The 27,147-nt window shown below is 46.2% G+C and overlaps 1 protein-coding gene across 1 annotated transcript in view; it reads left to right on the forward strand.

Annotated features, from left to right (window-relative positions):
* Window positions 1-27,147, forward strand: part of FHOD3 (formin homology 2 domain containing 3) — a 372,798-nt gene that overhangs the window by 63,697 nt on the left and 281,954 nt on the right. Inside the window, 1 exon segment of the mRNA XM_048511340.1 lies at window positions 2,041-2,105. Within this exon segment, the coding sequence (XP_048367297.1) occupies window positions 2,041-2,105 (65 nt within the window).

The following is a 27,147-nucleotide window of genomic DNA, read 5'->3' on the forward strand; positions in this document are numbered from 1 at the left end:
CTGGCCGCCAGACTGCTCCTTGGCGCCCCAGAAGGCGAAAAGTCGGCAGCCTCCCAAAAATCGGGACAATGGAATCTAACCGGCGGGACGCTGGGACAAATTAATAATGGCGGGACTGTCCCGCCAAAAGTGGGACGTCTGGTCAGCCTAATCTAGGGCGGCTTGTCCCAGGCGCCTACGCATTGCCTGCTCAATATTGACCGGAGGCAGGGGTGGGAGTTGGGAGGAATTGCAGCGGGCAGCTCATGCCTCGGGTGCAGTTCCCCCCCCCCTTTGTCACTGGCTGCCTCTTAATTCTCACAACCCTTGATGGCAACAACATTGAGTGCTAACTCAAGAGGGTGACTGAGGCCCAGCCCAAGCGCGTCAGCTGACCAGTGCAGGGGCGCCCCGAGCTTTTTGAGCCGGCCGGAACCTTTGCAGTTCTGACACAGCAGAGTGGACACGGCCACAAAATGACTGCTGCAGGAGATGAAGCCAGAAGCAAAATGGATGCAGGGGTGCTGTGTGGTTTCCGGGCTGTATGGCCGTGTTCTAGCAGCATTCTCTCCTGACGTTTCGCCTGCATCTGTGGCCGGCATCTTCGGAGGATCTGATAGTTATTCCGGCTCCAGCTTTTGCAAGTCAGAAGTCACTGATGTACCTGATGAAAAAACTCTGATTCAAAGATTTAATGCCAGCTTAGAGCAATTTGGTTCAGGCTCTGGCCACACTATAGCTCTGATTCTTCAAGTCTAGTTTATCAGATGCTTACTGAATCACATCTAACTGGCTAGTTATAATCAATGAGAAGATAAATTCTCTTGGCCTATCTGTTGAGCCCTTTCATTTCTCTCCTGCTTCTGATGCTTGCAGAAGCATAAAACACAGATTTTTGAAAATTGAGGCTCAAAACCTTATTTGTGCTGCCTCCAAGACATGCTCCCTACTGGGAATCCCAAGCATACGAGGCCTTATAGCTGAATATCATTCCCTTTTACAAAATCCGAGGCAGCGCAGAGCTTACGCTCTTGCTCGCTGTAATGCTATGCCATTACCATATGCCCTTGTGATTCAGACACTACTGAAACAGTACAACAGATTTTATTCTTCTGCTCACTCTTTGCTGAGATTTGGACTAAGTTCTTAACTCCTGTTCTTGCACTGAGAGCCGACTTCTCTGTTGCAGCTTTGACAACATTTTTATTACATAGACCAGTGATGGCGAACCTATGGCACGGGTGCCAGAGGTGGCACTCGGAGCCCCCTCTGTGGGCATGTGCACACAGAGTTTGTCATGTGGGGAGCAGAAAATCACCCCCCCACACACACACACACATCTAGGCTGGCCTGGGCTACTAAGCATGATCATTAGCGCTTCCCGATGAGCAGGGGAGGACTCGGCTGGCGGAGCCTGGTGCCTGTGCTCGGTGGCTGCTGCCGGGCACAGAGGGAGGCAGAGATGCTAGAGAGGCACAGAGTGGTGCAGATGGGACTTGCTGGAGGCTAGAGCAGGCTGGCCCCTGCTCGAGCGGGTGGGGTGGAGGAAGAGGGAGCCAACCGGTTTTTTAAAATCTAAAACCTCAGTATTCAGGTTAAATTGCCATGTTGGCACTTTGCAATAAATAACTGGGGTTTGGGTTGCAATTTGGGCACTCGGTCTCAAAAAGGTTCGCCATCACTGACATAGCCCTTCTGCAGATCTGTATGAGAGTGCGGCTAGAGTGTTGAACTGTGACTACCTGGTTTGAGTCCCCATTCTGCTATAGAAGCTTGATGGACAACCTAGGGCCAGGCACAGGCACACTCAGCCTGTACCACCTCACAGGGTTGTGGTGACGATAAAATGGAGAAGAGAAAATTATTTAAGTTGCTTTGAGTTCCCACTGGGGAGAAAGGTGGTTGTAAATGAATTCAATAAATTAAAAGCAGTTATATAGGAGTTGAAGACCTTGGAGTCAGATTCTGTGACCCTCCTGAGGATCCCTGTCTATGAGTGGTGCAGAGGCTTTGAACTGTGGGTTTTTAACTTAAGTTTTCTCTCTTTTTCCCCCTCCCCAGAAGAGGAAAAAAGCACAGTATAATTCTGAGGACCCAGCTGTCGGTCAGAGTCCACGCCTGCATCGGTAAGTGACCATCTGTACATGTCTGAACAAATGAAGTACCAGAGGAATCTTTTTTAGTTCGGAATCTGTGGTATGTGTATGAAAGTACTCTGTCACTCAGAAACTGCTATATAGATCTGGCTCATCAGAAAAGCAAAATCAGAATGATACTCACACTTTCACTATCTTACAATACATAATTGACTAAGGGTTTGAACGTCTGACAATGAATCCTTACCCAATTGCTGTGCAGGACGCATACTCGGGCAAGCCCTGCATGGCCCTCCACCAATCAGTGAGACCTGTTCCCCCATGCGTGGGGGACATTCTATCCCCGCCCCAGAACAGCAGCACTTAGCCCTCCTGGGTTCAACACCCCCCAACACCCCTGGCCCACGGATCAGCTGATCCACAGGCCAAATAAGGCCTCCTGCCCACCCCCAGCAAGCCCTCCCGGCCTCCCCCCTCACAGCAACCAACCTCCCAAACCAGGCCTCTCCCCACCACCACCACCCCAAAGAAAAGGAGGACTGGTGGGGCAGCAGCACATAGCCCCCATCTGTGCTGCTGAGCCTGCCACCAGTTTTCCCATCCCTCTGCCCATCCTCTCATCTCCCAAAAAACAAGCTGGGAAAGCCCAGTTCCCTATCTGCCCCCCCCCCCCCAACTAGACCCACTGTATTCCTTATCCAAAGTGGGCTTTACTACTAGTTCACAAATAATTTTAGTTCCCAAAATCAAGACAAGCCATTTCGAACGTGGGACGGGGTAGGTGGGACGGGGTAACTTTAGAGCTTTGATTCTAACTGTGCATGTACTTCCTGTTCATGTGTTTGTGGAAGAAATTAGCTTCCAATTGTGCTGGTGTATACTTCCTCACTGTAGGCACTAAAGTACCTAGGCTCTTAAGATCGCAGCAACGTCGATGTTTTCAGAGCTGTGAATTGCAGTCCTGAAAATTGCCTTATGGGAGCAGACCAAAGTCTTTCTAGTCTAGTCTGGTTTCCAAAAAGGTGATCCAGCATCCGATATTCCAAGCAATAAACCCTCTGTAGAGGTCACTATGCATTAAAAGCAGCATGCGTGGACGGAGCGGGGGGAATGGGAATGAACACGCTGGCCGCCCGCCAATGAATGATGTGAACCATGAACGCAGCAGTAGTACGGAGATGCTCTTTGGCTCTCCTGTCTAAATGGTGCTATTACCTTACAGAGTGGTGATGATTGCTAGGACTTTGGAAGGCTTTGTAAAAGGTTTCACACATTTGCAGAAGCAGACTGTAAGCATGCAGGCATCCACAAATGTGGGCAACCCTTTTGAAAGCCTTCTAAGGATTGCCAACTCTGGGTTGGAAATTCGTAGAGGTGGGGGGGGGGGGTGGAGTCTGGGGAGGACAGGGTCTGAGGAAGAATCTCAGCAGGGAAAAATGCCATTGAGTCCATCCTCCAACTCAGCCATTATGTCCAGGGGAATGGATCTCAGCAGTTGGGAGGCGTCAAAACCCATTGTTGCATATTGGTTTGCTTACCCGGCAGGGGGCCATGCATGGGATTGCTTTTGCTTTTGCCCGTGCTCTGCTATCCTACAGTCTGGCCTTGGGTGTCTGCTGTTGGGGTGGGCGTCATGCGCACTGGCTATCTATTGGACCATCTGCCAACCCCCTCCCCTCCCAGGGTTTGATCACTGGGGCTGGGTGCCAGACGTCTCCTATTGTTAATTAATTATTTATTGAAGGTTACTGCTGCTGCTATAGTTTTATAGTTTTAAGGTTTTGTATATTTTAATTGGGGCTATTCGATTTGTTTTATTGTATTCCTATTTGTTGTGCATTGCCCTGAGCCCTCTGGGGGTAGGGCGGTTTATCAAATCGAATTAATAATAATAATAATAATAAATAATAATAATAAATAAGCAAATACCTCTAATATCCTAGGTCCTTGGGAAGGACTCGATATTCAAAGATGAATTCCAGACACTTGTGCTGTGTTGTTATGTGTATGATGATGATGATGATGATGATGATGATGATGATGATGATGATGATGATGATGATGATGATGATGTCTGGATTCAGCTATGCTATTCTTTCCTGTTGGGTTCCCATGTGGGGGTAGGGAACCTGGGACATATTATCAATTGTTTGGCGGGCTTTCACTCAAGAGTCGTCTTCTTTCCTGTACCCTGAAGTCTGCCAGTAAAATCCTTTGATCGACTGGAGCGTTTATTGGGTTCTGATCCAGGGAGCCTGACATTAGGCTAGTTGTAATTCTGGGTGACCTCCAGGCACCGCCTGAAAATTGGCAACCTTGGCCACTAGCGATCATCACTACGGTTTGTTAAAAAGTTCCAGTTTGCTTCAGACATGAAAACCTTGTCATTATATAGTTGGAAATATTGCATTTGAATCGATCTCAATTTATTACATGGCTGAGTTTCATGGTTGGCCAGGTTTCGTTTTGTTCGTTTCCATTAGGAAAGCACAGGGAAGACCTTTTTTTGCAGATATTCAGAATGAGACGTTGGAATGAGACGTTGCTCGGCCCAGCTGAGCAGAGCATTTGTATCGGCCACACCAGATGAGGCATGCGAATTGGAGATCGGGTTCTGTGCTTTCGCCCGCCAGCAGCGAGTGACTGTATTTTAAGAGCAGATAGAATTGCTTGGCTTCACGGTGCTCTTGGCTGGCTGAACTGTCATTATTGCTGTGTCAGTGACTGGAAATACTCAGAGCACTATATTGCTGTCCCAGAGGGAAGCCAAGTGAGACCGATGTGCAGGCAAGCTTCTCGTGTGTATCAAATCCTGCTAGCTCGGCACAAACAGAACACCCTCCGTTACGGCGCGACAACGTGAGTTGCTGCTCTTCTAAAAGAGGCCTTGCTGGAAGCACGTGGCAGGAACTAAAAGAGTCGTTCTGTCACACCCAAGGCTCACGGGAGTCCTGTATTGAAATGCCATGACAGTTTTTATGACTTAGTTTTTTAATTTGGTTATTGATTTTAATAGGTGTAGCCAATCTTTTTCACTGTTTGTGGTAACTGAACATTGCTAAAAAAATCAGTACCAATCAGACACTATGCACATGTGGTCTGCCCTGCAGTGAGCATGCATTCCATGTGGGACAGATTTTTGGTTGCACACACATTTTCCCCCCTCCAGAACTCACTGTGAAGCAGATCAGAAATATGCTGCATCTTCTAAAACTTGTTTAAGTGTGATTTTTCCATTCTCTTCGCTGAGAAAGCATAGATCTGTTGTGTGTGCTCACCCTACTGCAGCTTTGCTTGCTGTCCCAGCATCCTTTTCCCCCCCCCACCCCGCCCCCCAAGGGCCACCTAACAGTAATTCCTCCCTCACTCGACCAGCAGAGCAGGCCAAAGAGTGTTCTTTTTTTAAAGAGAAGAAAGTGCCAAACAGCAAGACAAGCAGCGGGTAAGGAAAATGGCAGCGGCCTGGCTGGAGAAACTTCAGAGTGGGAAAATTCCTGGTTAGCACTGAAAATCATGGGAAGAATCCACTACGAAGGAAACAGCCATGGGGTGCATAATAGACCTATCCACAGCAATTGAAACTTGGGGTTGCATCTTTTGGTCAATGAGCTGAAGTTTCTGATCCTCTCATGAATATCCTCTCATGAATCAGAGAATATGCTGAAGGCCACAGGCTTTAGAAGGCTGAAAGGGGAGTTGGTGGATTCATGCAAGATAGAAGGAGGAGGGGGAGGTTGGATTTATAGCCCACCTTTCTCTCCTGTAAGGAGACTCAAGGTGGCTTACAAGCTCCTTTCCCTTCCTCTCTCCACAACAGACACCTTGTGAGCTACATGGGGCTGAGAGAGTTCTGAGAGAACTGTGCCTAGCCCAAGGTCACCCAGCAGGAATGTAGGAGTGCGGAAACACATCTGGTTCACCAGATAAGCCTCTGCCACTCAGGTGGAGGAGTGGGGAATCAAATCCCAGTTCTCCAGATTGGAATCCACCTGGTCTTAAGCACTACACCACCCTGGCTACTAGTGACTAAAGGGAAGCTGCATATCCAGAGGAAGTCAACATCAGGGCCTCTCTGCCCATTTTTGGACTTCCAGAGGAACTGGTTGGCCACTGTGCGAAATGAGATGCTTGACTAGATGGGCCCGCACTGGTCTTATCCAGCAAGTCTCACATTCTTATCTTTCCAATACTGCTCTTTCCCCAGCAGATCCATCTGACTCCTGCCCTAGTACTGAATTCCCTGACCTTGCACCCATGTTGGGTTCCACTGGCCACTCAGTCGCTGACCTTCCTCGTGCTGCAGTGGCGATCCTGCATCCCTCGTCCTTTCACTAGAGCTTAGTAGTGCAGGCAGGAAAGTCCCTGTGCCAGATCTACATTTTTTGAAGGGAAACAAGAAGACAAATTGACCCCCCTCATATATTATATCTCTATTTTTCTTCATATGTACATAAGCTATTTACATATATAATCAACAACTCTTTTAAACGATAAATCGTGTTGACTTTTGTGAAATGTTAATGAATACTTAACACTTTGACATTTTTTTCTGTCTGTTATCTATGAATTACTACAATATTTTAAAAGTAATATACAAAAAGTTTAAAATATGGCATTTAAAACCCTTTATTGCTGCATAATGCACTTTCTAACTCTGACATATCAAGACACAAAATCTGGGAACTTTATGAGTGTCTGGTGATTCCTATCTGATAATAGATAGACGGTTTCATTTTATTGGGTTGACCAGGACTCCAATCCAACAATGGGCTGATGATTTTTAATCGGCTCTGTTGTAATAGACTGGACAAAAGGAACTACTTTTTTATACAGCAAGTGACTGCGATGTGGAATTTGCTGTTGCCGGATGTGGAAATGGCCATAGGAGATTGGATAAATTCATGCAGGAGAGGTCTATCAGTGGCTACTAACCATGGAGACTAAAGGGAATCTTTACATTTAGAGGCAGCCAATCTCTGAATCTCAGTGCCAGGAGGCAACACCAGGGGAAGGACTTGGCCTCTATGCCCTGTTGTTGGACCTCCGGAGGAAATGTTTGACAGGATTTTGGTCTAGATCAGGGGTAGGGAACCTGCTGCTCTCCAGATGTTCAGGAACTACAATTCCCATCAGCCTCTGTCAGCATGGCCAATTGGCCATGCTGGTAGGGGCTGATGGGAATTGTAGTTCCTGAACATCTGGAGAGCCGCAGGTTCCCTACCCCTGGTCTAGATGTACTACTAGTGTGATCCAGCAAGGTTATTTGTATGTTCTTATGTCTTATATCAATAAAAACGACCCGTTGGGCCTTTCCCCACTTACCTTCTGCCCTACGCTACTGTAGGCAAGTAGCGCGGGGTCCCCCGGCACTCCCCACTACAGGGGCGGTGACAACGCAGCCGCCCCGATGCTGCCGCTGTCATGCCCCCTCAGCGTCATTCCGCAATGGCTTTTCAAGCGGCACTTTGATGACCCTCTGTGTAGAATGCAGGCGTGCACCAGAAGCGACATCGCGCTGAGAGCAGTGCAGAACTCTGAAGGGGTGGCAAGTGGGGAAATGCCCGTTGATTCAGTTTTTTTTCCATTTCCTAATTGTCTCCCAGAATAGAGTAGTGGCAGAATACTAGACTTGACTCTGATGTCGGAACTTGCAGGGCGACCTAGAGCCAGTCACATATTCTCAGCCCACCTCATCTCACAGGATAGAATGTAGGATGCCCCTCCCCCATGAGTTCCTTGGAGAAAAGGCAGTATTTTAAAAGTACTGTTGTTGGTGAAGAATTACAAGGTGTTTCAGTTCTAGGCTGGTGATTAAAACAAACAAATCCAGTGTTAGCACAAGGATTATCGAAAAACAATCCCACGCCTACCACTTAGATACTGGTTAGAAAGCAGAAAGATGAACCAGGAATAGTGTGGAAAAAATATGCTCATCCTGTTGAACAGTCAAGTATCATCTTTCTGCTGGAAGTATAAAGGCTGAAAGGGGAAAAAAAGTCTTGTATGCTAATGAGGAAAGGTGGTGTGTTCAGCCAATGAGTGGCTCGCCCTCCTCTGCCCACTGCCTGGGACAGCTGCCTCCCTCGCCCTCCTCTAGGTCCACCCCGCTGCTGGTAGGATGTGTATATAAAGAATGGGAATACCATATCTTGTTGGGCCAAGCAAATAAATCATGTTCACCCCTTTCTGTCGGAATAGTACCAGAACAGGGGCACGTAGCCAAATATCTTGAACTATTAACTGAACCCCAACAGAGATGGATTATTACAAGGGCCAGATGCAATACTTTTCCATCGGCCATTACAAAGGGTCACTACCTATCTATCCCTCTCCAGGATCGGGTCTGTCCACACTGTCAAAACCAAGTGGAGATGTAACCTCAGCTTGTGGGTTCTGTGGGGCAGTACTTGGAAGGAGTTGCAAAGAACCAAATTTAAACAACAAAATGGTTTACTTTTCTTTACAATTAACACTTTTAAAACATCAACATTTAACGTTATTACAGTCTACTGATATTGCCAAGTCCAAATCTTCTTTGCAAGTTGGCTGGCTCCTGAAGAACTCCAAGGGCTTGATGAACAGGTTGCAACATGATGAAGGTCTCCAGGAGAACTCTCACCCATTACAACCACAAAAGAAACCCTGAAACAATAAACTCCAACATTTACAACACAGCAAAACAACAACTACCTTCCCAGTAGTTCCCAACAATATTGAAATTACCTTAACAAGGTGTTAAGGGCTTATAGAAATCAAGGTCCGAGTCTGGTAGCCTTGTTCTTCTGCAAAAGAGCTCTTTCAGCCTCTCTGCTGCTCCGAGTCTCCACCCCTTACTGGGTCAACCCATTCTGGGCCAACCCATTCTGGGCATGGGGGTTACAGAGACTCTTGCTCACATTATACTTGACTGTCCGAGATATATGGGTATTAGGAATTTCTCTCCTGGGCGGGTCTTAGACAAATCTGAAAGAGACTCTGACAACTCTGTTGTGGAGCTTTTGTTAAATAACACAGAGGCCATGCTCTTGGAAAAAGTAGCAAAATTTCTTTTACAAGTGACAGAATTTTCTAAGTAACGTCCAATGCTAGATACAGTTTATCTGTCTGTGTTTTGAATGTACTTTTGATTTGTACTTCAGAAATGTCTGTAATGCTCTGGAGCCTATTTTAATATGCCTAATAAAGGTTGTTGTATTGATATAAAGAATGGAGAGAAACAGCTTGAAGAGGAATGTGTTAGATTATTCTAGCCAAGAATGGTATTCCTTCAGCACACTATTTGCAGAAGGCAATGAGATGGAGGAGAGACCTCTTTTGAGAACCAACAAAGATCATGCTGGGGACTGTGGTACTTGCAGGGACAAAGGCCATAAAAGGGATGGAGTTTGTACTGAGGAGGGGCAATTGCGGGAGCTCAAAACAATAAACTGGAGGATTCAACCCAAGATATGAGATGCCCCAACAACCGCTAGTTCTGCAAAATTCCCATCTACCGGCTGCTGGCTGATCAGTGGGCCAGTTCACAACCTGTTTTTTTTTTTTTTCATATTCTGAACTCTGCTAATGCTATTTTTATTGCCCTGGCTTGCAAGGATTTATCATTTCTGGCTCATAAATGAATTTTATAGTCTTGACTTTTATTCCTGCTACTATTTATGGCTATTGCTTTTCTTGTTTTTTTGTGCGAATTTTGATGTTGAAATTTAATATCATGACTTGCACTTTGTATTAGACGATTTTATAAGTTTTTATTGCTGTTATGCTGCAAGTTGTCTTGAAGACTTTGTTAGGGAGAACAGGATGTAGTTTAAAAAAATATGTTTGGATCCAAGAGCCTTGAAACCCCGTGTATATTTTAAATGAATCTAATAAAGAACATGTAATTGAGCACCAGAAAGGGAAAGCTGAGATAAGCAGTCCTGTCTTTCATTAGCAGTTTTACTCTAAACAGAGTTAGCTGAATGCTTGTTAGCACATGGGCGTACATGCCCGTTTGGAACCATTTCTAAGCAGAATTGATGTTCCAGTTCCTTTTCAGTTGGGCTAAAAAAACAGGGAACAGAGCAAAACATGACATCTGTTTGCAGCGGATGTCAGTTCATGCAGATTGCCTGACTTGTGCTGAGATGCGTTTGAGAAGGAAATGAACTAACTCAAGAGAGTAAAAAAGCCTTGCATTCCTTATAAGGTCCAGAACTGCTGTCCACTCTGAACTGTGCTATCGAGAATCCCTTTTTGTAGATGGCACCTATATCAGAAGCCTGTTTTTCACCATTAAACAGAGCCTTCTTCACAAGCTAATATCTAACAACTTTTTGGCCAGATTGCAAAGCAACGTGATGCCAGAGGACATAGCTCCTCGGTTGGATTTTTGTTAGATTTCTTACTCCGGATCTCTGTTCTCCTCAGTCGTTTGTTGAGCATTCTTCTCCTGGCCAGGAAAGGTTTGAGAGAGACCTTCACAAAGCAGTTTGATGCCTGTATGGAGAGCAAAGGCTTTTTAAAGCTTGTGGGCACCTTTGGAATTCTGACACTGGGTGACGGGGGCAGCCACAAAATGGCTGCCTTAGGAGGAGGTGCCAACCATGCGTCGTGGCAACTTATAGTCAAATCAGACATATGGGTGGATCTTGAGTTCACTGAGTGTCCATCTTCTGTGCAGGCCCACATTGAGCAGGCCAGCTGTGGAAAAGATTTCCAAAGCTTTTTCGGAGATTAGGAGTGCCCCTCCACCCTTTGGTGTTTTCCCTCCACAATGATCACATGACCAGGAAGAAGGGCATTACTCTCAGTTCTCCTTTCACCACCACAAAGAAAGGATCTTGATTGCTGTCCTGTTTTTCCTCCCCTTATTCTTGGGACTGAAGAGATTTTTTTCTCTTTAGCAGTTTTTTCCTTTCCTATCACAGGGAAAGTGAAGAGAATCAGCAGGCGTTTTGCTTTCGCTGGGCTTTCTCGGTCCTCCCTGCCTTCCCCTGGCCGCAACACAGCTGTTTCTCCTGCTTTTCCAACCACCACTTCAGAAGAATCAAAAGGACTCCTTTCTTTCTTTCTTTCTTTCTTTCTTTCTTTCTTTCTTTCTTTCTTTCTTTCTTTCTTTCTTTCTTTCTTTCTTTCTTTCTTTCTTTCTTTCTTTCTTTCTTTCTTTCTTTCTTTCTTTCTTTCTTTCTTTCTTTCTTTCTTTCTTTCTTTCTTTCTTTCTTTCTTTCTTTCTTTCTTTCTTTCTTTCTTTCTTTCTTCTTTCTTTCTTCTTTCTTTCTTTCTTTCTTTCTTTCTTTCTTTCTTTCTTTCTTTCTTTCTTTCTTTCTTTCTTTCTTTCTACACCTTGGGTCTATTGCTGGAGTGACAGACTTTAAAAGTGGTATAAAACATTCATGGTCAAACGAATGAACACCAGACCCAAGATGGTCTTCAAAAATCTTAATCATAATTTGCTAGCAGAAATTCCTTACACATAATTTGCTCAGAACGATCCTCTGAAGATGCCAGCCACAGATGCAGGCGAAACATCAGGAGAGAATGCTACTAAAATACGGCCATACAGCCCGGAAACCACACAGCATCCCAATTTGCCAAGGGTTGGAATTTCGCAATGACAAACCCCAGCCATCGGCTGTGGGATCATCTCTTGCAACTCAACGTTCTCAACATCAACAACATGCCCGCCAGCTACCTCCCCATTCCTTTGCTCCCTCTTCCAACCCCCCAACAAGATGCCTGATGCCAGAACAGCAGTGACTTGCCAATCTGTGCCTGCAACACCCCTCTCCATTCCCTCCAACCTCTCCCAGCCCCCCACCCACATGCCCAGTGACAGGGTGGTAGTGCCTTGGCTCCCTGCTGCTCCCTGCCCACCCTCTCCCATCCCCCTCACACCACCCCAGAGTGGCACAAACCCACCACAAGCCTCCCCCTTCTCCCATCCACCCTTTCACACACCAGCATGGGAGAAGCCGGGTAAGTTACTGTAGCAGTGAACCGAGAGGTGAGTTGTAGGGGTGGGGTGGAGAAGCGACAGCAGAGGCCACGAGGCCGGGGGGGGGGGGCGGAGAACGAGGTCAGGCAGGAAAGGCATCACACCTCTCCACTCCCCCCACCCCATTTTATTAAGCCATAAAATGGACTTGGCTGCTAGTAAATACATAAATAAAAGGGTGGCAGACGAGCCTCCAGATGGAGGTTGCATGGAAGGGACAAGGAAGCGAAAGGTGGGCAAAATGGTGGATTGGCTCAGCTGGGGACACTCCACAGCAAGAGAATCTCCCTATTTAATTTTTTTTTACACTGTAGGAAAATCCCCCTGTGATGCGAACAGCTGCAGGGTAAACAGGGCATGCATAAATGGCCCTCCGTCGATCTCGGCTCCAAGACCCTCTAGCTAACTCCTGGATCTCCAGGCTGACACAGTGACACAGTAGCCTCAGTCCACCATCTTGTTGCCATCTCTCACTACTGATCTTTAATCCTAATTAGTTTCCTGCCCAGGTGCTATTTCGGGCAGAGGCCAGGCTTCAGGGGAGCTCAGGAAAGAGCTTCTCGGAGGCGTGCCTGTAGTCGTTGCCCTCTCTTTTCAGTTCCATGGTAATTTTTGGAACCCTTAGTGATGGTTTGATGCTTCTCGGCTGCTACCATTTTCAGTATACTTCATAGACCTGCACCTCGAAGGCTAATTCTTTTGTAAGCAATTTTCTCCTCGTTGTTTCATGTATGCTTGCACTCACTTCTTCCTACCAGGAAATCATGCACAGAAAACGGTGCATGGGGCAAGTACTGAAATTATGCCCCCCCCCAATTGCTCCACTGGGAAGGGGTGGAGGGAAAGGGCTCCCTCAACACACTCCATCTCTGCCACTCTGCCGAGTGATTCATTCGTACATTGTCTAAGAAAATGAAGTATTGAATGGGGTGTGGAAACCATGCAGGGCAGGGTTATACATTGCCAATCATTGTCAGGAAGCAGAAGATCTGTGCATGACACAAGGGGGACGCTAGCGAGAGCTGGGAACCCTCACAGGACCCCCTCCACAGGGTCACCTACTCACGCCCCTCCTTCAAGCTCCCGAACAGCCCACTGACCTGGCGAGAGGAGGCAGTAAGTCCATGCAGGCCTCAGTGCCCAGTAGAGCGAGAAGGGTGGGGACACAAGGGGCTATAAAGGAGGGAGGAGCCAGGAAATGGCAGGAAGCCCTTGCAACCACCGGAGTCAAGAAAGGGCGGGCTTGGCCCAGACCCAGAGGCCCTGATGGATGGATGGTGGGACCAAGAGTAACAGGGAGGAAATAAAAGGCAAAGCAAGAGGATGAGGCTTAGGACTGGCAGTTTCTGTTGAGCTGGGGAGCCTGCCATGCCAAGAGGGAGAGGCAGCCCCTGAGACCTCCTCCCTCTCTTCTGAGGCCAACACAGGGACTATGGGCTGGAGCCACCCATCCCAGCATCCGTGAGAGAGCGGACCCCGGAAACAGGGGGCACCCCCCTGCATTCAATCCTCATAATCAAGACCCTCTCTCTTTAAAAACAATATATATCAGAATGCCCTAAGATACATTGATACAAGGGGTGAGGGGGTCACTCCCTCCCCCATGTAACAAAGTATGTGTTGTTGTTTTAAATAAAAGCATTTTGTTGATATCAGGCAATATGATTAATAAGCAGCTGGAATGCAGAAGTCTTGTAAAATAGTAGATGGTCCTAGCTGAAACTGTCCGTCAAGTATCCTTACAATCCTTCCAACCTAAAGATGAAACCTTTTGGGTAACAATTGATAATTTGGGGGGCTAGATACGATGTGTCATACATTTGGCGCTATAGGCATTAACTGAACAGACCCCAGCTGAAAATAAAAAACAAAACATTTGCCTGTATATTAAGGCCCCTTCCGGACACACGAGACGACTCAGGTTCGACTCGTGTCGGCGGAATCGTACCTCAACTCGAGTCCTCCCGTTCCTCCGCACAGTAGCCGACTCGTGTCTCCGGAGCCGAGCTCAGAGGGCGGGACCACCTCTCTGCGCTGCGTTCCGATTGGTTGCTGAGTCCCCCGTTCTGCGCATGCCCAAAGCTTTTCGTGCCTCCATGAGTCTCCCCTTCTGCGCATGGGCGAAATACTTAGCTGTGATTGGCTAGATGGCAGAGTCGAGTCGACGGAGATTCTGCACTCCGTTGGCTTCGGCTCGAGCGCAACCCGAGTCCGCCAGTCGACTCAACTCCCCAGTCGAGCTCAGAAATTCAATGACGAGAGGGGGGTGAGTCGAGTCAGACACGAGCCCGACGCTACGTCTGTGCGGAGGACTCGGGTCGGACTCAAGTCGATCTAAGGTCGACTCCTACAATGTGGAAGGGGCCTAAGTGTCCCAAATGAGATTAGCATTGTTTTGCAAGAGGGAGCTAAGCGATTACTTGTGTAACCATTTCCTAAATGAATATATGGACCACTGTCAGTGCATTGTGTTTAGGTTAATTTGCTGAAATTTAATTCCAGCCTTGGCTTTCCCTTTAGAAAAGCTTCTATGGAAATCCAGGGGAATTTACCTTGGCCAACTGTCAACAAATTCCAATTCTGACTTCAACGGACACTTTGTTGCCTCTCAAGGGTGTGTTCAGATATTTTGCTTCTATGAGCGCTCACCAATTTGGAGCTCAGCTAATGATAAATAAATAAGACTCTTGACCTCTGCACTGAAGCATAAATGAATCCAGGACTTAATTGTAGTTAACCGTGCCCTTGTCTCCAGGAGTTGTTGACCTGATTCCAAATACAAGACGACGTATGGCACACAGTGGGGTATGGTACAGGGAGTATCTTGTATAGGAAACTGGATTGAATTTACTGTGCAACTCTATTCCAAGCTCCTACCCATAGGGGCACCCTGTAGAGGAGTTGCTGGCTCACCTTCACATTGAATACCTTAAGAGCCACTGGTGCATATTCATGGCCCTTAGTGGGGGGAAAAAAGCAAGGAACAGCAATCATACTGTTCAAGCTTCCTGGAGTGGCTAACTTTCCATGCCTAACCTAGCCACTTCTGAAGTGGAAGTTAATGCCCAAGTATTTAAAGTACTAGACTTGCTCCATGGGGTTTGTTTCCATTAAGTATCCATCCAGCAGGTTTAAATACATTTGAGAAGACCATAATCGTAGATTTTGTCAGACCAAGAAATTGTTGATGCAGTTGTCACTGCATTTATTAAGAAGATGTTTTAAGCCCACTCTTGACCTCAACAAAAGGAACCCATCGTCTACATGGAGCCAAATTGGAATTTGCACATTACCTAACCTAAGGCAGTGAGAATTTACTTCCCTGAGAGCTGGGGCCAAATCATTTAAAAATGTTAAATAAAACTGGAGGTAGGACATAACCCTGCTTCGCACCTCTTGTAACAGGTATCTTGGGAGTGAGCAAACCCGTAGAGGTGCATTTAATTTGACAGGTAGTGTCTCTATGTAGTGACTTTCTGAGTATTAAGAATTGTATATTTGCTCAATAATAACTGTAATGTAACTGAGATAATGGCCAAATTCTTATCAGACATCATCAAGATGTATTCATAAATGGTGGACAAGGTACAGACTGTTCTTGAGTATGTTTTACGAATATTCCTTTTTCTTGCTTTGCATAATATGCCAGTAAAGGTGGATTGAAGTTGAGTTGATTAATCATATGTGGAACTTTCAAAGTTCTTTGATTTTTTTTGGCCGTTTCTACATTTTTTTTCCAGATTTGTCAAGCTAGTTCTGTGATCACAAGGGGCTTTAAGCTGGACTTTTCTTTAAATAGCATTCATCCTAAATTGCTTTGAAATGGAGATGAGGTTTTTAAAAGGATATTAAAATCTTCCAAGAGGGCTGCTGTTTGCCTTTCTGCAGTTGGAGAAGGTGTATTCAACAGGGGTGTATTCAACAGGTGTATTCAACAGGAGCCAGCCACGTTTGCTGTGTTGTGACTGTACATGTATGGAATTTGCTCACTTACCGCACTCTCACAGTATGGCCTAACAACACATTGCATTTTTATTAGCTACAATCCCCATGCTTTCTGCAAAGTATTGGGGAGACTGATTTACAGCTATAATTCATGTGGGGGTGGAGCCAGGGGTGGAGCCAGGGGAGGGCGGCGTTTGGAAAGGGGAGAGGCCTCAGCAAGGCATACTGCCATAGAGCCAACCCTCAAAAGCTGCTGTTATTTTTACCTAGGGAAACTGTTCTCTGTTGTCTGGAGATCATCTGTAATTTCAGGAGATCTTCAACACCCCTCTGGATGTTGGCAACTGTGCTGGAGTGATTTGTCATCATGAAAACAGTGCAGAGGACAACCCGATCTCTTACTCCCCCATGTTGGGTCCTGATTTGAATTGGGTCCCCTGTGCACCTGGATAGCACCTTAGCCCATTCCCCTGACCAGACCTGTGGGACGTATCTGGGAAAAATATAGCATGCTACCCCTGTTTTCCCGAATATAAGTCATCCCCTGAAAATAAGACGTAGCTTTTCGCACCAAAGGTCATGAATTTGTACCTGCAGCCATTAAGGCATTTAATGCTAAAATCACCATGCAATTACTATACGGAATCCCACTGTGGATACAAGCATGGAGCTGCGATATGGAAAGAGTTCAGTCATGCTTTCTCTATAGTATACTCGGCTTACCTCACTCAGTCCCATATGCTGCGGTCTGTTTGGAGGTGGGCCAACATCTACTCCACACAAGAGCATGGTGCATGACCTTCCAATTCTGGATACGATTGTGCTTTAACAACTGTCACAAAAGCTTTACCTACCAGGCTCTTTCTTTCATAGCCAAAACCGAGTGGTGGTCCTTTGTTGAGGCGAAAATCCATGAAATGGGTCTATCCTTGGATGCATTGGTTTTAATGAATGCCAATGAGCTAAAGCTGACTATCAAAAGAGATTGTATGATCTCGAGTATAGTCACCTGATGCAGCAGGCTAATAAACGCTGCTCTCCCTTGCACTTGGGTATACCATTAAAACCCTATACCATGGCCAAGTATTTCCATTTGGTCTTAGAACCCAAATTGCGACGAGCCCTGACCCTTGCCAGGTGCAATATTCTCCCTTCAGCTACCACTCAGGGCAGAATACAGAAAGTGCCTTTTAATGAAAGATTTTGTCCCTGCAGTTCAGTTTACGAAGAATCAATCCAACACGTGATATTACACTGCCCGTTACACAGTTTAGCCAGGAATAAATATCTAAACCCGTGGTTAAAACCCCCCACTGATAATATTAATCTATCAATTGTGGTAACGATGTTGGATTGTGGTTCTGCAAGTGTATTGGAAGCGCTGGCTAACTTTTTGTGCTCTGTCATCAGCAAACGGTTATAACTGTACTGGAGATTGTATCATTACACTGAGGTCGCCATTTTTCTGGTATATTGCTGCTGTTTTAATTATGCCATTAAAGGTTTATATATATACTTAATAAGACGTAGTAGAGGTTTTGCTGAAGTGCGAAATATAAGGCATCCCCCAAAAGTAAGACGTAGCAAAGTTTTTGTTTGGAAGCACGCCCGTCGAACAGAACCCAGAAAAAATAAGACATCCCCTGAAAATAAGACATAGCGCATCTTTGGGAGGAAAAATTAATATAAGGCACTGTCTTATTTTCGGGGAAACAAGGTAGTTACATTTGAACGCATAAATACATTGAGATGCCAGCTATTGTTTCTCTCAGACTTTATCAAAATCCTCTGTCATAGGATCCTCACGGTAGTGTGGAAGACCACAGACCCTAAGAAATGCACATATCTGACTTGAAAAAGATCAGCTGGTCTTTGTTTTCTCCCTTATAATCCTCTTAAATATAACCACACGGGTGAAAAACAAAATGGAATATATTCCCATATAGGGATCAGCAGTACCCATTCTTTTATTTTCTGCTGCTAAGTTGATAGCGATTATGGCTAGAAAACTGTGAAGGAAACTTGGAAATGTTTCAAATCAATTGAAGGGCTTGATCCCTTTTCAGGTATTTTTATCTGTCTCTAAAGGGCTTTGGAAGCATAAAAGGATTATAGAAAAGCAGATAAAATCACTCTGCATTTTTTTTGTTCTATTTAAAACAGTACTCTTAAATTTTCTTGATGGCATCCCCAATAAGGAAATAGGTCTAATCAATCTGATTTCTCGATAAAGATTTTGACAGTCTAAGTAGCAGTTTCAGGAACTGGAGGGGAGAGGTGTGTCTTCCACCATGAATTTATGTTGAGTGAACACTATCGGATTTGTGCAAGAGAAGAGGGTGGGTTTTTTAATTAGCAAAGCAAAGCCTTTATCGGCATACATAGAACAACAGTAACAAAACACAGCAAACATAAAATTTTAAAAGGCAAAAAGGATAACCTCAGATATATACATATTATTACTGGCTCTGAATTATTTCCGTAACAAAGCTTGCAACCTCTTCACAAAAACCAGAACCAGAATTGTTCAACAAGAGAAATAATCTAATCAAATCTGTTAACTCAGATTGGAAGAGAGGGTGTAGATTGACATATTTAGATCTAATTTTAGCAAATTTAGTGCAATGTAATAGCTGGTGAGCCAATGTTTCAACTACCTTAGAATTACACAATTCTAAGGCTACACAACCTTTTAGATTTTTCCAGGTTATTAAACCTGCCATGTAGTAAGGCAGATGGCATAACATTGAATCTAGCAATTGTGAAGGCTCTCCTTGAGCAGGGGTTAGTTAGAAAATATAAGTAGTGGGCCATGCGACCCTGCTCAAATGGAATGAAAAATTGTGTGGGAGAGCAAGTTCTTTTAGCTGCTAGATACAGTTCAGCAAATTCCCAATCTAAGAGACGGTCTTTGAGTAGTTTGTACGCTTCTGAGCAGGAAAGAGAGTAGAGTGATTCGAGAGACAAACCGATAGATACAATTTTATTTTAAATCAGAGAAAACTGGGGGTTAGCCTGTGTGTCTGGGAGTTGGGTTTTTTAATTGTTTTGCTGGCCTTGGAAGGAGGCCTAAAGGTCAGGCCCGGTGATGGAGCTCTGCACCCAGGTTTACTTCTGTCTGAAAGGAGATTTTGCAGGCTTCGAGCTGTGCTAAGCAGATGAAACGGAGGAAGATCTCAATAAGACGACAGCCAGCTGTTCCTGTTCCATTTATGACTTGTTGATCCTTGTAAGCGGCAGAGGCGTAGCTAAGGAAAGGGGAGCCCGGGGCAGAATCTGAGCGTCCCCCCCATGGGCAGCTGCCCTCCCCCCCACTACCAAAGGCCGCCCTTCCCCCCCCCCCCACTACCAAAGAACTTTTTTTGCACCAGGTCATCTCAAAGTCACCATCACATTATGGAACATGGGCCAACTCACAACTCTGAACCCAGCAATGGCTAGCAGGGGCACTGGGATGGGAAGGTGGGGGTGGGGGTGGCTCAGCTGGGCCCCCGCCCCCGCCCTCCTCCAGCAGAGCCCCCCTCCCGCTCTGAGGACCTGATGCCGCCACTCAAGATGGGCCGAGGAGAGGCCTCTGCCTGCCTGTCCCCCCCTCCTTCTCTCTCGGAGAGCTCCGGGCCCAGCACAAGTGGTGGAGGCGGCAGGTCAGGGGTTCAGGCGTGACTGGGGTGGGGTGGGGATGGTGCAGGCCCAGCGCAGGGGATGCAGCTGCGCTCACCAGCCGGGTGGCAGCGGGCTTGGCCACAGTGGTCCTGGGCGCTCCACGACACGCACATTGGGTGGTGGCGGCAGCAGGCATGCCTGCCTGCCTACTGGCCCCCGGGGTTACTGCCTGGCCAGCCACACATCTTGGCCCTGGTCCGTGGAGGGCCAACTCTGCAAGGTTCTGAGATCTTACAAGATTGGGCTAGCAAGGGCCATCCTGGTCAGGGCCTGTTTGATTTAAATGTAGAATATTTTGCTCAAAGCGGGCATGGGAAGTAAAAAACATTTATGCCTTATAACAGTGCCTTTCCTCTGTTTGGGCCTTTTTGGGATAGATACCCAAGTGTGTTTTGAGACGTCTCTGTGTGTCTCTGAGACGTCTCCTGCGTGGGTTTGAGTTCCTTTACCTCAGATCTCTAAATGAGAGATTCATAGTGAGGTGACTTCTGTTTATAAAAATTGTGCATGAATCCCTGAATATTTGGAGGCACTACCTCAGACTCCATATATGTCTGTCTCTGCCAGGGGCAAAGAGAAATAAACAGCCAGAGCTGTTTTTGTTTTAAACATGAATTTAGTTTTAATTATGATTATATTTTTTTTTGCATGTTCTCTTGAGAATCTCTGGTGAGGCATCTAATAAAAGGGCAGGGCGGGGGGGGGGGATGTGCGGTTCTGTATTGTTACTCAGCACGTGGCTGTATGGCACTCCCTCTGGGCTCGTGCCAAATATACTAGAGATGGAAAAAAGATGAGGAACAGCTGCTGTCCGCTGTGTGAAGATTCCACCTCGTGCTTAGGAGGCCCAGAAATAGCAGCAGAAGCTTAGAGAACAGCCGTCTTCACTTCTCCCATTTGCTTCACAGGCAGCCTGTATAAGTAAGTAGCCAAAGGATGCAAGATTTGGTGGTGGCAACTTGGACAAAGAGGGTGTTCCATTAATTCCTGCCAGATGTCTTGCCTGGGGTTCATTCACCAGCAAGAGAAACCACAGGACATCTTAGCTTGCCCCAGTGCACATGGTATGTTCTGTGTGTCCATAAGAACATAAGAACATAAGAACAAGCCAGCTGGATCAGACCAGAGTCCATCTAGTCCAGCGCTCTGCTACTCGCAGTGGCCCACCAGGTGCCTTTGGGAGCTCACAGGCAGGAGGTGAAAGCAATGGCCTTCTGCGGCTGTTGCTCCTGAGCACCTGGTCTGCTAAGGCATTTGCAATCTGAGATCAAGGAGGATCAAGATTGGTAGCCATAGATCGACTTCTCCTCCATAAATCTGTCCAAGCCCCTTTTAAAGCTATCCATGTTAGTGGCCATCACCACCTCCTGTGGCAGCATCACCACCTCCTGTGGTCCAGAGCCAGAGCCTATCTTGGACTTGCCCTGTCCTAATCTTGGTGACCAGAAGGAGCCGGGGTATGGCAGCATTCCTGGGGGCAAGTCATGCCAGTCTGGGGAAGCCAGGCATTGAGGGCTGCAGAGAACCCAACTGAGAGTGCCCCAGCAGGGCTGCTGTTAACGGCTTGCCAGAAGTTGGACCATGGTCTGCAAAGGAGAGAGCATCTAGTAGGGATGTGCACGGGTGAGCCAAAGGGAGAGCTGCAATCTCAGGCCTCAAGGCAGGTGTGTAAGGAGGGGGAAAGAGGATGACTGGCCCCACAGAAACTGGGCAGTATTGGCCCCAGGACCAGAGGGGTGGGTCCAAGGGGTCTTTAAAACAAAAGCTTCCCGGCTATGCCAGAGAAGAGGGCTTTATTACAGTGGAGCCGGGGAAACAGAGGTGGATTCTGCACAGCATAAATATAGCGTCTATAGGATGTTATAAAAAGATCCATTTTGGGATTTTGTGTTCCCACAATGCAGGAGAACACAAGTGTTGCCAATGCCAACCAAAACCGCCCCTTTTCCTGCCTGCTGCATGGAGCTCTTGCCCAGAATGGAGAATGATGATGATGAAGAAGAAGAGTAGTAGTAGTAGTAGTAGTAGTAGTAGTAGTAGTAGTAGTAGTAGTAGTAGTAGTAGTAGTAGTAGTAGTTTGGATTTATATCCCCCCTTTCTCTTCTGCAGGAGACTCAAAGGGGCTGACAATCTCCTTGCCCTTCCCCCCTCACAACAAACACCCTGTGAGGTAGGTGGGGCTGAGAGAGCTCCGAGAAGCTGTGACTAGCCCAAGATCACCCAGCTGGCGTGTGTGGGAGTGGACAGGCTAATCTGAATTCCCCAGATAAGCCTCCACAGCTCAGGCGGCAGAGCTGGGAATCAAACCCGGTTCCTCCAGATTAGATACATGAGCTCTTAACCTCCTACGCCACTGCAGATTTTGAAAGAGATGCCCAAACATAAAAGCAATAGAAGACCCTGGTAACTTTTAAAATTTTGTCAGTCCATCAAGACAAGAGTCTTGGCAAATTTGCATGGCTTACGTTCGACTTGAACTGTATTAGCCAGTTCATCAGGAATCTCCACTGGAGAATAATTAGGGCACTGAAATCAAATCTTCATCCTCTTTGTATAGATAGAGATATCAGAGATTTGAAAAATTAAATATCGAGAGAGGGTCATTAACCCTAAATTACAGATTTAAATTAAAATTTATCATGATAGCTAAACACTCTTCTGAGATGGGGAAAAATCTCACAACTATCTGAAAACTCTTAATGCTAGATTATAGCTAAAGCATTTTTACTCAGATTTCTGGCTCCGTGTATCTGTTTTACAGCTGCTGGTGTTAGCTCTTTCCAATTGTCAATAGTTATGATTGCTGTTCAGTACAGCGTGCCCCTTCTTTGTGCTGTTGCTAGCTACAACTGTGCATATTTCTTGTGTCAACTCTATCTAGGTGTGGCAGGGGATTCAACAAATTACCAATCATAAACCCACCAATGACATCTCTGTAGATGGGGATTCTTCGCTGGCAGAGGAGCTAAATCACTTTTTTGCCCGCTTTGAAACAGGTCTATCAGAAGGAGATGACACACAGCCACTAGGTGATTGCAGCTCCCACCTCACTGTGGAGGAACATGAGGTGAGGCAAGTTTTGAGGGCTGTGAATCCAAGGAAGGCTGCTGGACCGGATGGTATTCCCGGTCGGGTGTTAAAGGAATGCGCTAACCAACTGGCTGGTGTTTTTACTGGGATCTTTAATCGATCTTTATCCCAGTCCACCATCCCATCTTGTTTGAAAGCTTCCACCATTGTTCCACTACCAAAGAGATTTCCTGCTGACAATCTTCAGGATTATAGACCAGTGGCACTCACCCCCATCATCATGAAGTGTTTTTAAAAACTGGTCCATAGGCATATTTGTTCTTACCTGCCAGATACAATTGATAAACAAGAGTTAGCATATCGGACTAAGAGATCACGGAGGGCGCCATTGCCATTAGCCTCCACACTGCTTTGGCAGCATCTGGAACATCAGGGGAATTATGTGCGAATGCTCTTTGCGGACTTTAGTTCCGCATTTAATACAATCTACGCCACAAAGACTGGTGACAAAACTTGTGGATCTTGGACTCTCACATTCAATCTGTTTGTGGATTAGGGACTTCTTGTCTGGACGTTCCCAGAGGGTTAGACTGGGAAATGCCGGGTTTCCCTCAGTTACTTACTCTAAATATGCCTAGAACGCCACAGGGCTGTGTGTTGGAGTCCTTTACTGTTCACCCTTGCCATACATATGACTGTACTCCCTGTCTATCGCATTAATAGTAGTAACAATTCATTATCAAATTTGCTGATTTGCTGGTGGTGGGGCTCATCTCTGGAGGGGATGAGTCTGCCCTATCGGAATGAAGTGGACCGGACTGCTCATGGGTGCAGGGAAAATAACCTGGATTTCTTAACACTAACAAGACAAAGGAGCTCTATAGTGGATTATAGAAGGGAATAGCTCAGAAATTCAGCCCTTTGACTATAAAATGGAGATCAAGTGGAGCGGGAATTGGGCTAGTTTTAAATTTCTGGGCGTTATGATTAAAGAGGGACTTGACCTGGGGCGTTACAGACTGCCGCGGTGGTTAAAGAAAGCCCAGCAAAGACTGTACTTTCTAGAGACTTTTTTAAGGAAGCTTAACAACTGGATGAAAAAACTTCTGGTGTCCTTTTACCGCTGTGCTATAGAGAGTGTCCTAACCTACCCTGCATCTGTGTATGGTTCTCCAGTTGCACAGTGGCAGATAGAGAAGGCGCTCCAAAGGGTGATCACTGCACTGCACAGAGGATTATCGGCTTGCCCTCTCTCCCCTCCTTGGAAGAACTCTATAATTCCCGAAGCCCAGCCTAAAGAAAGCCCAAAATATTCTACGAGAGACCCGTCTCATCCAGCACACTCTCTTTTTTAAACTGTTACCATCCTGGCCAGGCGGTATACAGGGCCCTCAGAACTAGGACAAAGAGGCTTAGAGACAGCTTCTACTCTAGAGCCGTGGCTATGCTAAACTCCGCTGCTTCATATTGATGTGTTTGGGGCTGTGTAGGGATGGGTGGAGGAAGGGGAAAGTGAGGATGATGTATGAGTCTGAAATTGTGTGCATCGAGGAATGCTGCTGTTAATTTCGTTGTGCGTGCACAATGACAATAAAAAAAATAAAAAAATAAAAAAAATGCTTATGCTTATCTCTGTCTAGAAGCATATTTGAAACCTTTCATGCTCCTGGGATTTGGCTTGTAAAGTATCTAATTGGATTTCTATCTTAGTGAAGTGCTCAAGAGGAGGGCAGAAATCTGTGTCTTCAACACAGGGAAGAATTTCTGTTCTCTCGTTCTTTACTCTCATTGCAGAATGAATGGGTGTGGAAGCACACCACAGGAATCCTTGCCGTAACTGTCACCCTCTGTTGCACCATGGGGCCTTAGTCTCAAGATGCTAGATCTCAATGGGGAGTTTGATTTATTTAAATAATTTTCCTGCCACTTTTCTACCTGACCAAGTTTTTCAAGGCCACGGGCTCACCTCTTCAATCCTGTCCTACCAACCTCTGATAGAAATGCCACATCTCTATGCTGTTCATTTCATTCCCAAATTTAACTGTGTGGCCTGTACTCTAGTTTTCTTTGCATTCTGCTCAAAGAATAATACAATGGGATAAAAATTCACTTCATGCAAGGAAAATGGGAAAATATTAGAAAATGGCACCAGAGGACAACAAAACACACCCAAAAAGGGCTTATATCTCAGAAAGGAAGCTCAGAACAGCCTGCAAAAAAATCCAAATTACACAACAATCTGAACAAGTAAGCTAGGGGTGGCCAACCTATGGTGCTCCAGATATTGCTCCAATTGGCCATGCTGGCAGGGGATGATGGGAATTGTAGTCCATGAACATCTAGAGCACCATAGGTTGGCCACCCCTAAAGTAAGCCAAACAAAGGAAATACAAATCTAATATGAAGTTAGCTCGGTGCGTGCTTCTGGCCCAGCCCAGACTAAATACCTGCAAGGAGAGGAGTTGAACTTCACTCAGGTGGAACCTTCCGTTACCTGAGTGCAGTGCTTCAGCATCAAGGATCTGGGACTGGATTCTTTCCCCTTCTGTGTCAGAAAGAGTTGGGGACTATTTTGTTCGTTATCCAGCAATACTGATTATTATACTTTTTTAAAAAGATGTCTCCCAACTTAGTTTAAGGTGACCAGACGTCCCGCTTTTGGTGGGACAGTCACGCTTTTAGGCAGTTTCCCGACCGGGGAGCGCCGCAAAAGGCAGTGCGCTCCTGCGGCCGTGCGGGTGTGCGCGCCCCGCATTGCAAAGGTGAAAATCTGGTCACCTTAACTTAGTCGGATCTGGAGAAATGTGCTGAATGGCAGCTCTCTGACGGAGCAGCGGACTGCATTTTGCAGTGAGGTGAAGGAGCAGGTGGTTGTTCAGCTTGAAAGGTCAACAGAGGAAAAGAAGCTGAAATCCCAGCAGTCACCATGTGTGAAAGTCACTCTGTGCCTCTCTGGCTGTGGCATCTGTGAAGTGTTTTTGTGGGTTCAGGAAGCCCTCTTCCTATCTCGATAAAGCATCTTGATGTCTTTCATATTCTTAGTCACATAATAACAATATCCTACCTGGTGTTTAATTGAAATAGCATGGCATAGTGGTTAAGAGCAGGTGAACTCTAATCTGGAGAAATGGGTTTGATTCCCCACTCCTCCACCTGAGCAGCAGTCTCTTATCTGGGGAACTGGATTTGTTTCCCCCCTCCTAGATTCCTATGGCATGACTTTGGGCTAGTCACAGTTCTCTCAAAACTCTCTCAGCTCCACCTGCTTCCCAAGGTGTCTCTTGTGGGGAGAGGAAGGGAAGAAGTTTGTAAGCCGCTTTGGGACTCCTTATGGTTGAGAAAAGCAGGGTATAAATTGAAACTCTTCTCTATGTGGTTGTATTCAGAGCCATCCTAAATGTGCCTCTTTGAGTTAGAAGTATTTTCACTGAGGTCTACTAAGACTGGCAGTGACTCTTCAGGGCCTCAGGCTGAGAAAGACCTCTCATATCACTTTGTTAACTGGAGATGCCAGGGACTGAACCCGGAGCCTTCTGCATGAGAAACAGGTATGCTTCCTCTGAGCCACAGCCTCTTCCCAGTGGAAATCCCTTCCCCCAGGCCTTTGTGGTGCTAGTCCAACACTAACTACTACATCACACTGGTGCTCAGTAGGGCAATCCTGTTGGGGCTGGGTGCTTGGGCTGGGAGGAAGAGGAGAAACAGGAGGAGGCAGGGCACTGGTGCTCCAGGTAGATTGTTGGGAGAGGAAGCAGACAATAACTGGAGTTCAGTCCAGGCAAGACTTTGTCATTGTTGGCCAATGACAAAAGCTGCTTGAGGCGAAGGACGTTAGGACGAACCCGTTCTAGAGGAGGTCGCACTCCCCCCGAAGAAGTGGCTTTGTAGCCCAGGGTAGCTGCTTGCTGCCAGAGGTGGTCGCCAGGCCCAAGAAGCTCCAGAATTCTCACTTTTGCAGCTGAGAGCATCCTTGTATCCCGATCTTTGGGCTCCGCTTTGTCAAGCTGCAAGTGGCCGAGTTCTTTTTTTGAAAAGTCTCGTCTTGCCACAGTGATCCACGCTCTGACCACATCCAGGCAGTAGTACTGTAATGTCGTCTACATGTCTTTAAAAACGGTCCAGAAACTTCAGTTGGTCCAAAATCCAGCAGCCAGACCATCCTCAGGGGCTGGGTAGAGGGATCATATCTCATGGATGCTGAAAGATTGGCCCTCACCTGGGTTTTTTTAATGAAGGGGTTGATCTGTCAACAGCCGTCTTTATAGTCTGCTTTTTTGCACAGAATCTGTAAAACTCATTTGAAACCACCCTATATTTTTATGACTTGGTTGGATTTTTAATGCTGACTTTTAATTCACACCTTTTAAGATGTGTTAGGTTTTTATTATGCTTTTATTTTGTGAGCCATCTTGGGAGGTTCCCAAGATAAGTGGCATAGTACTTTCTTGATAGATAAAT

Source organism: Sphaerodactylus townsendi, linkage group LG11 (genome assembly GCF_021028975.2).
Source record: "Sphaerodactylus townsendi isolate TG3544 linkage group LG11, MPM_Stown_v2.3, whole genome shotgun sequence".
NCBI classification, from domain to species: Eukaryota; Metazoa; Chordata; class Lepidosauria; order Squamata; family Sphaerodactylidae; genus Sphaerodactylus; species Sphaerodactylus townsendi.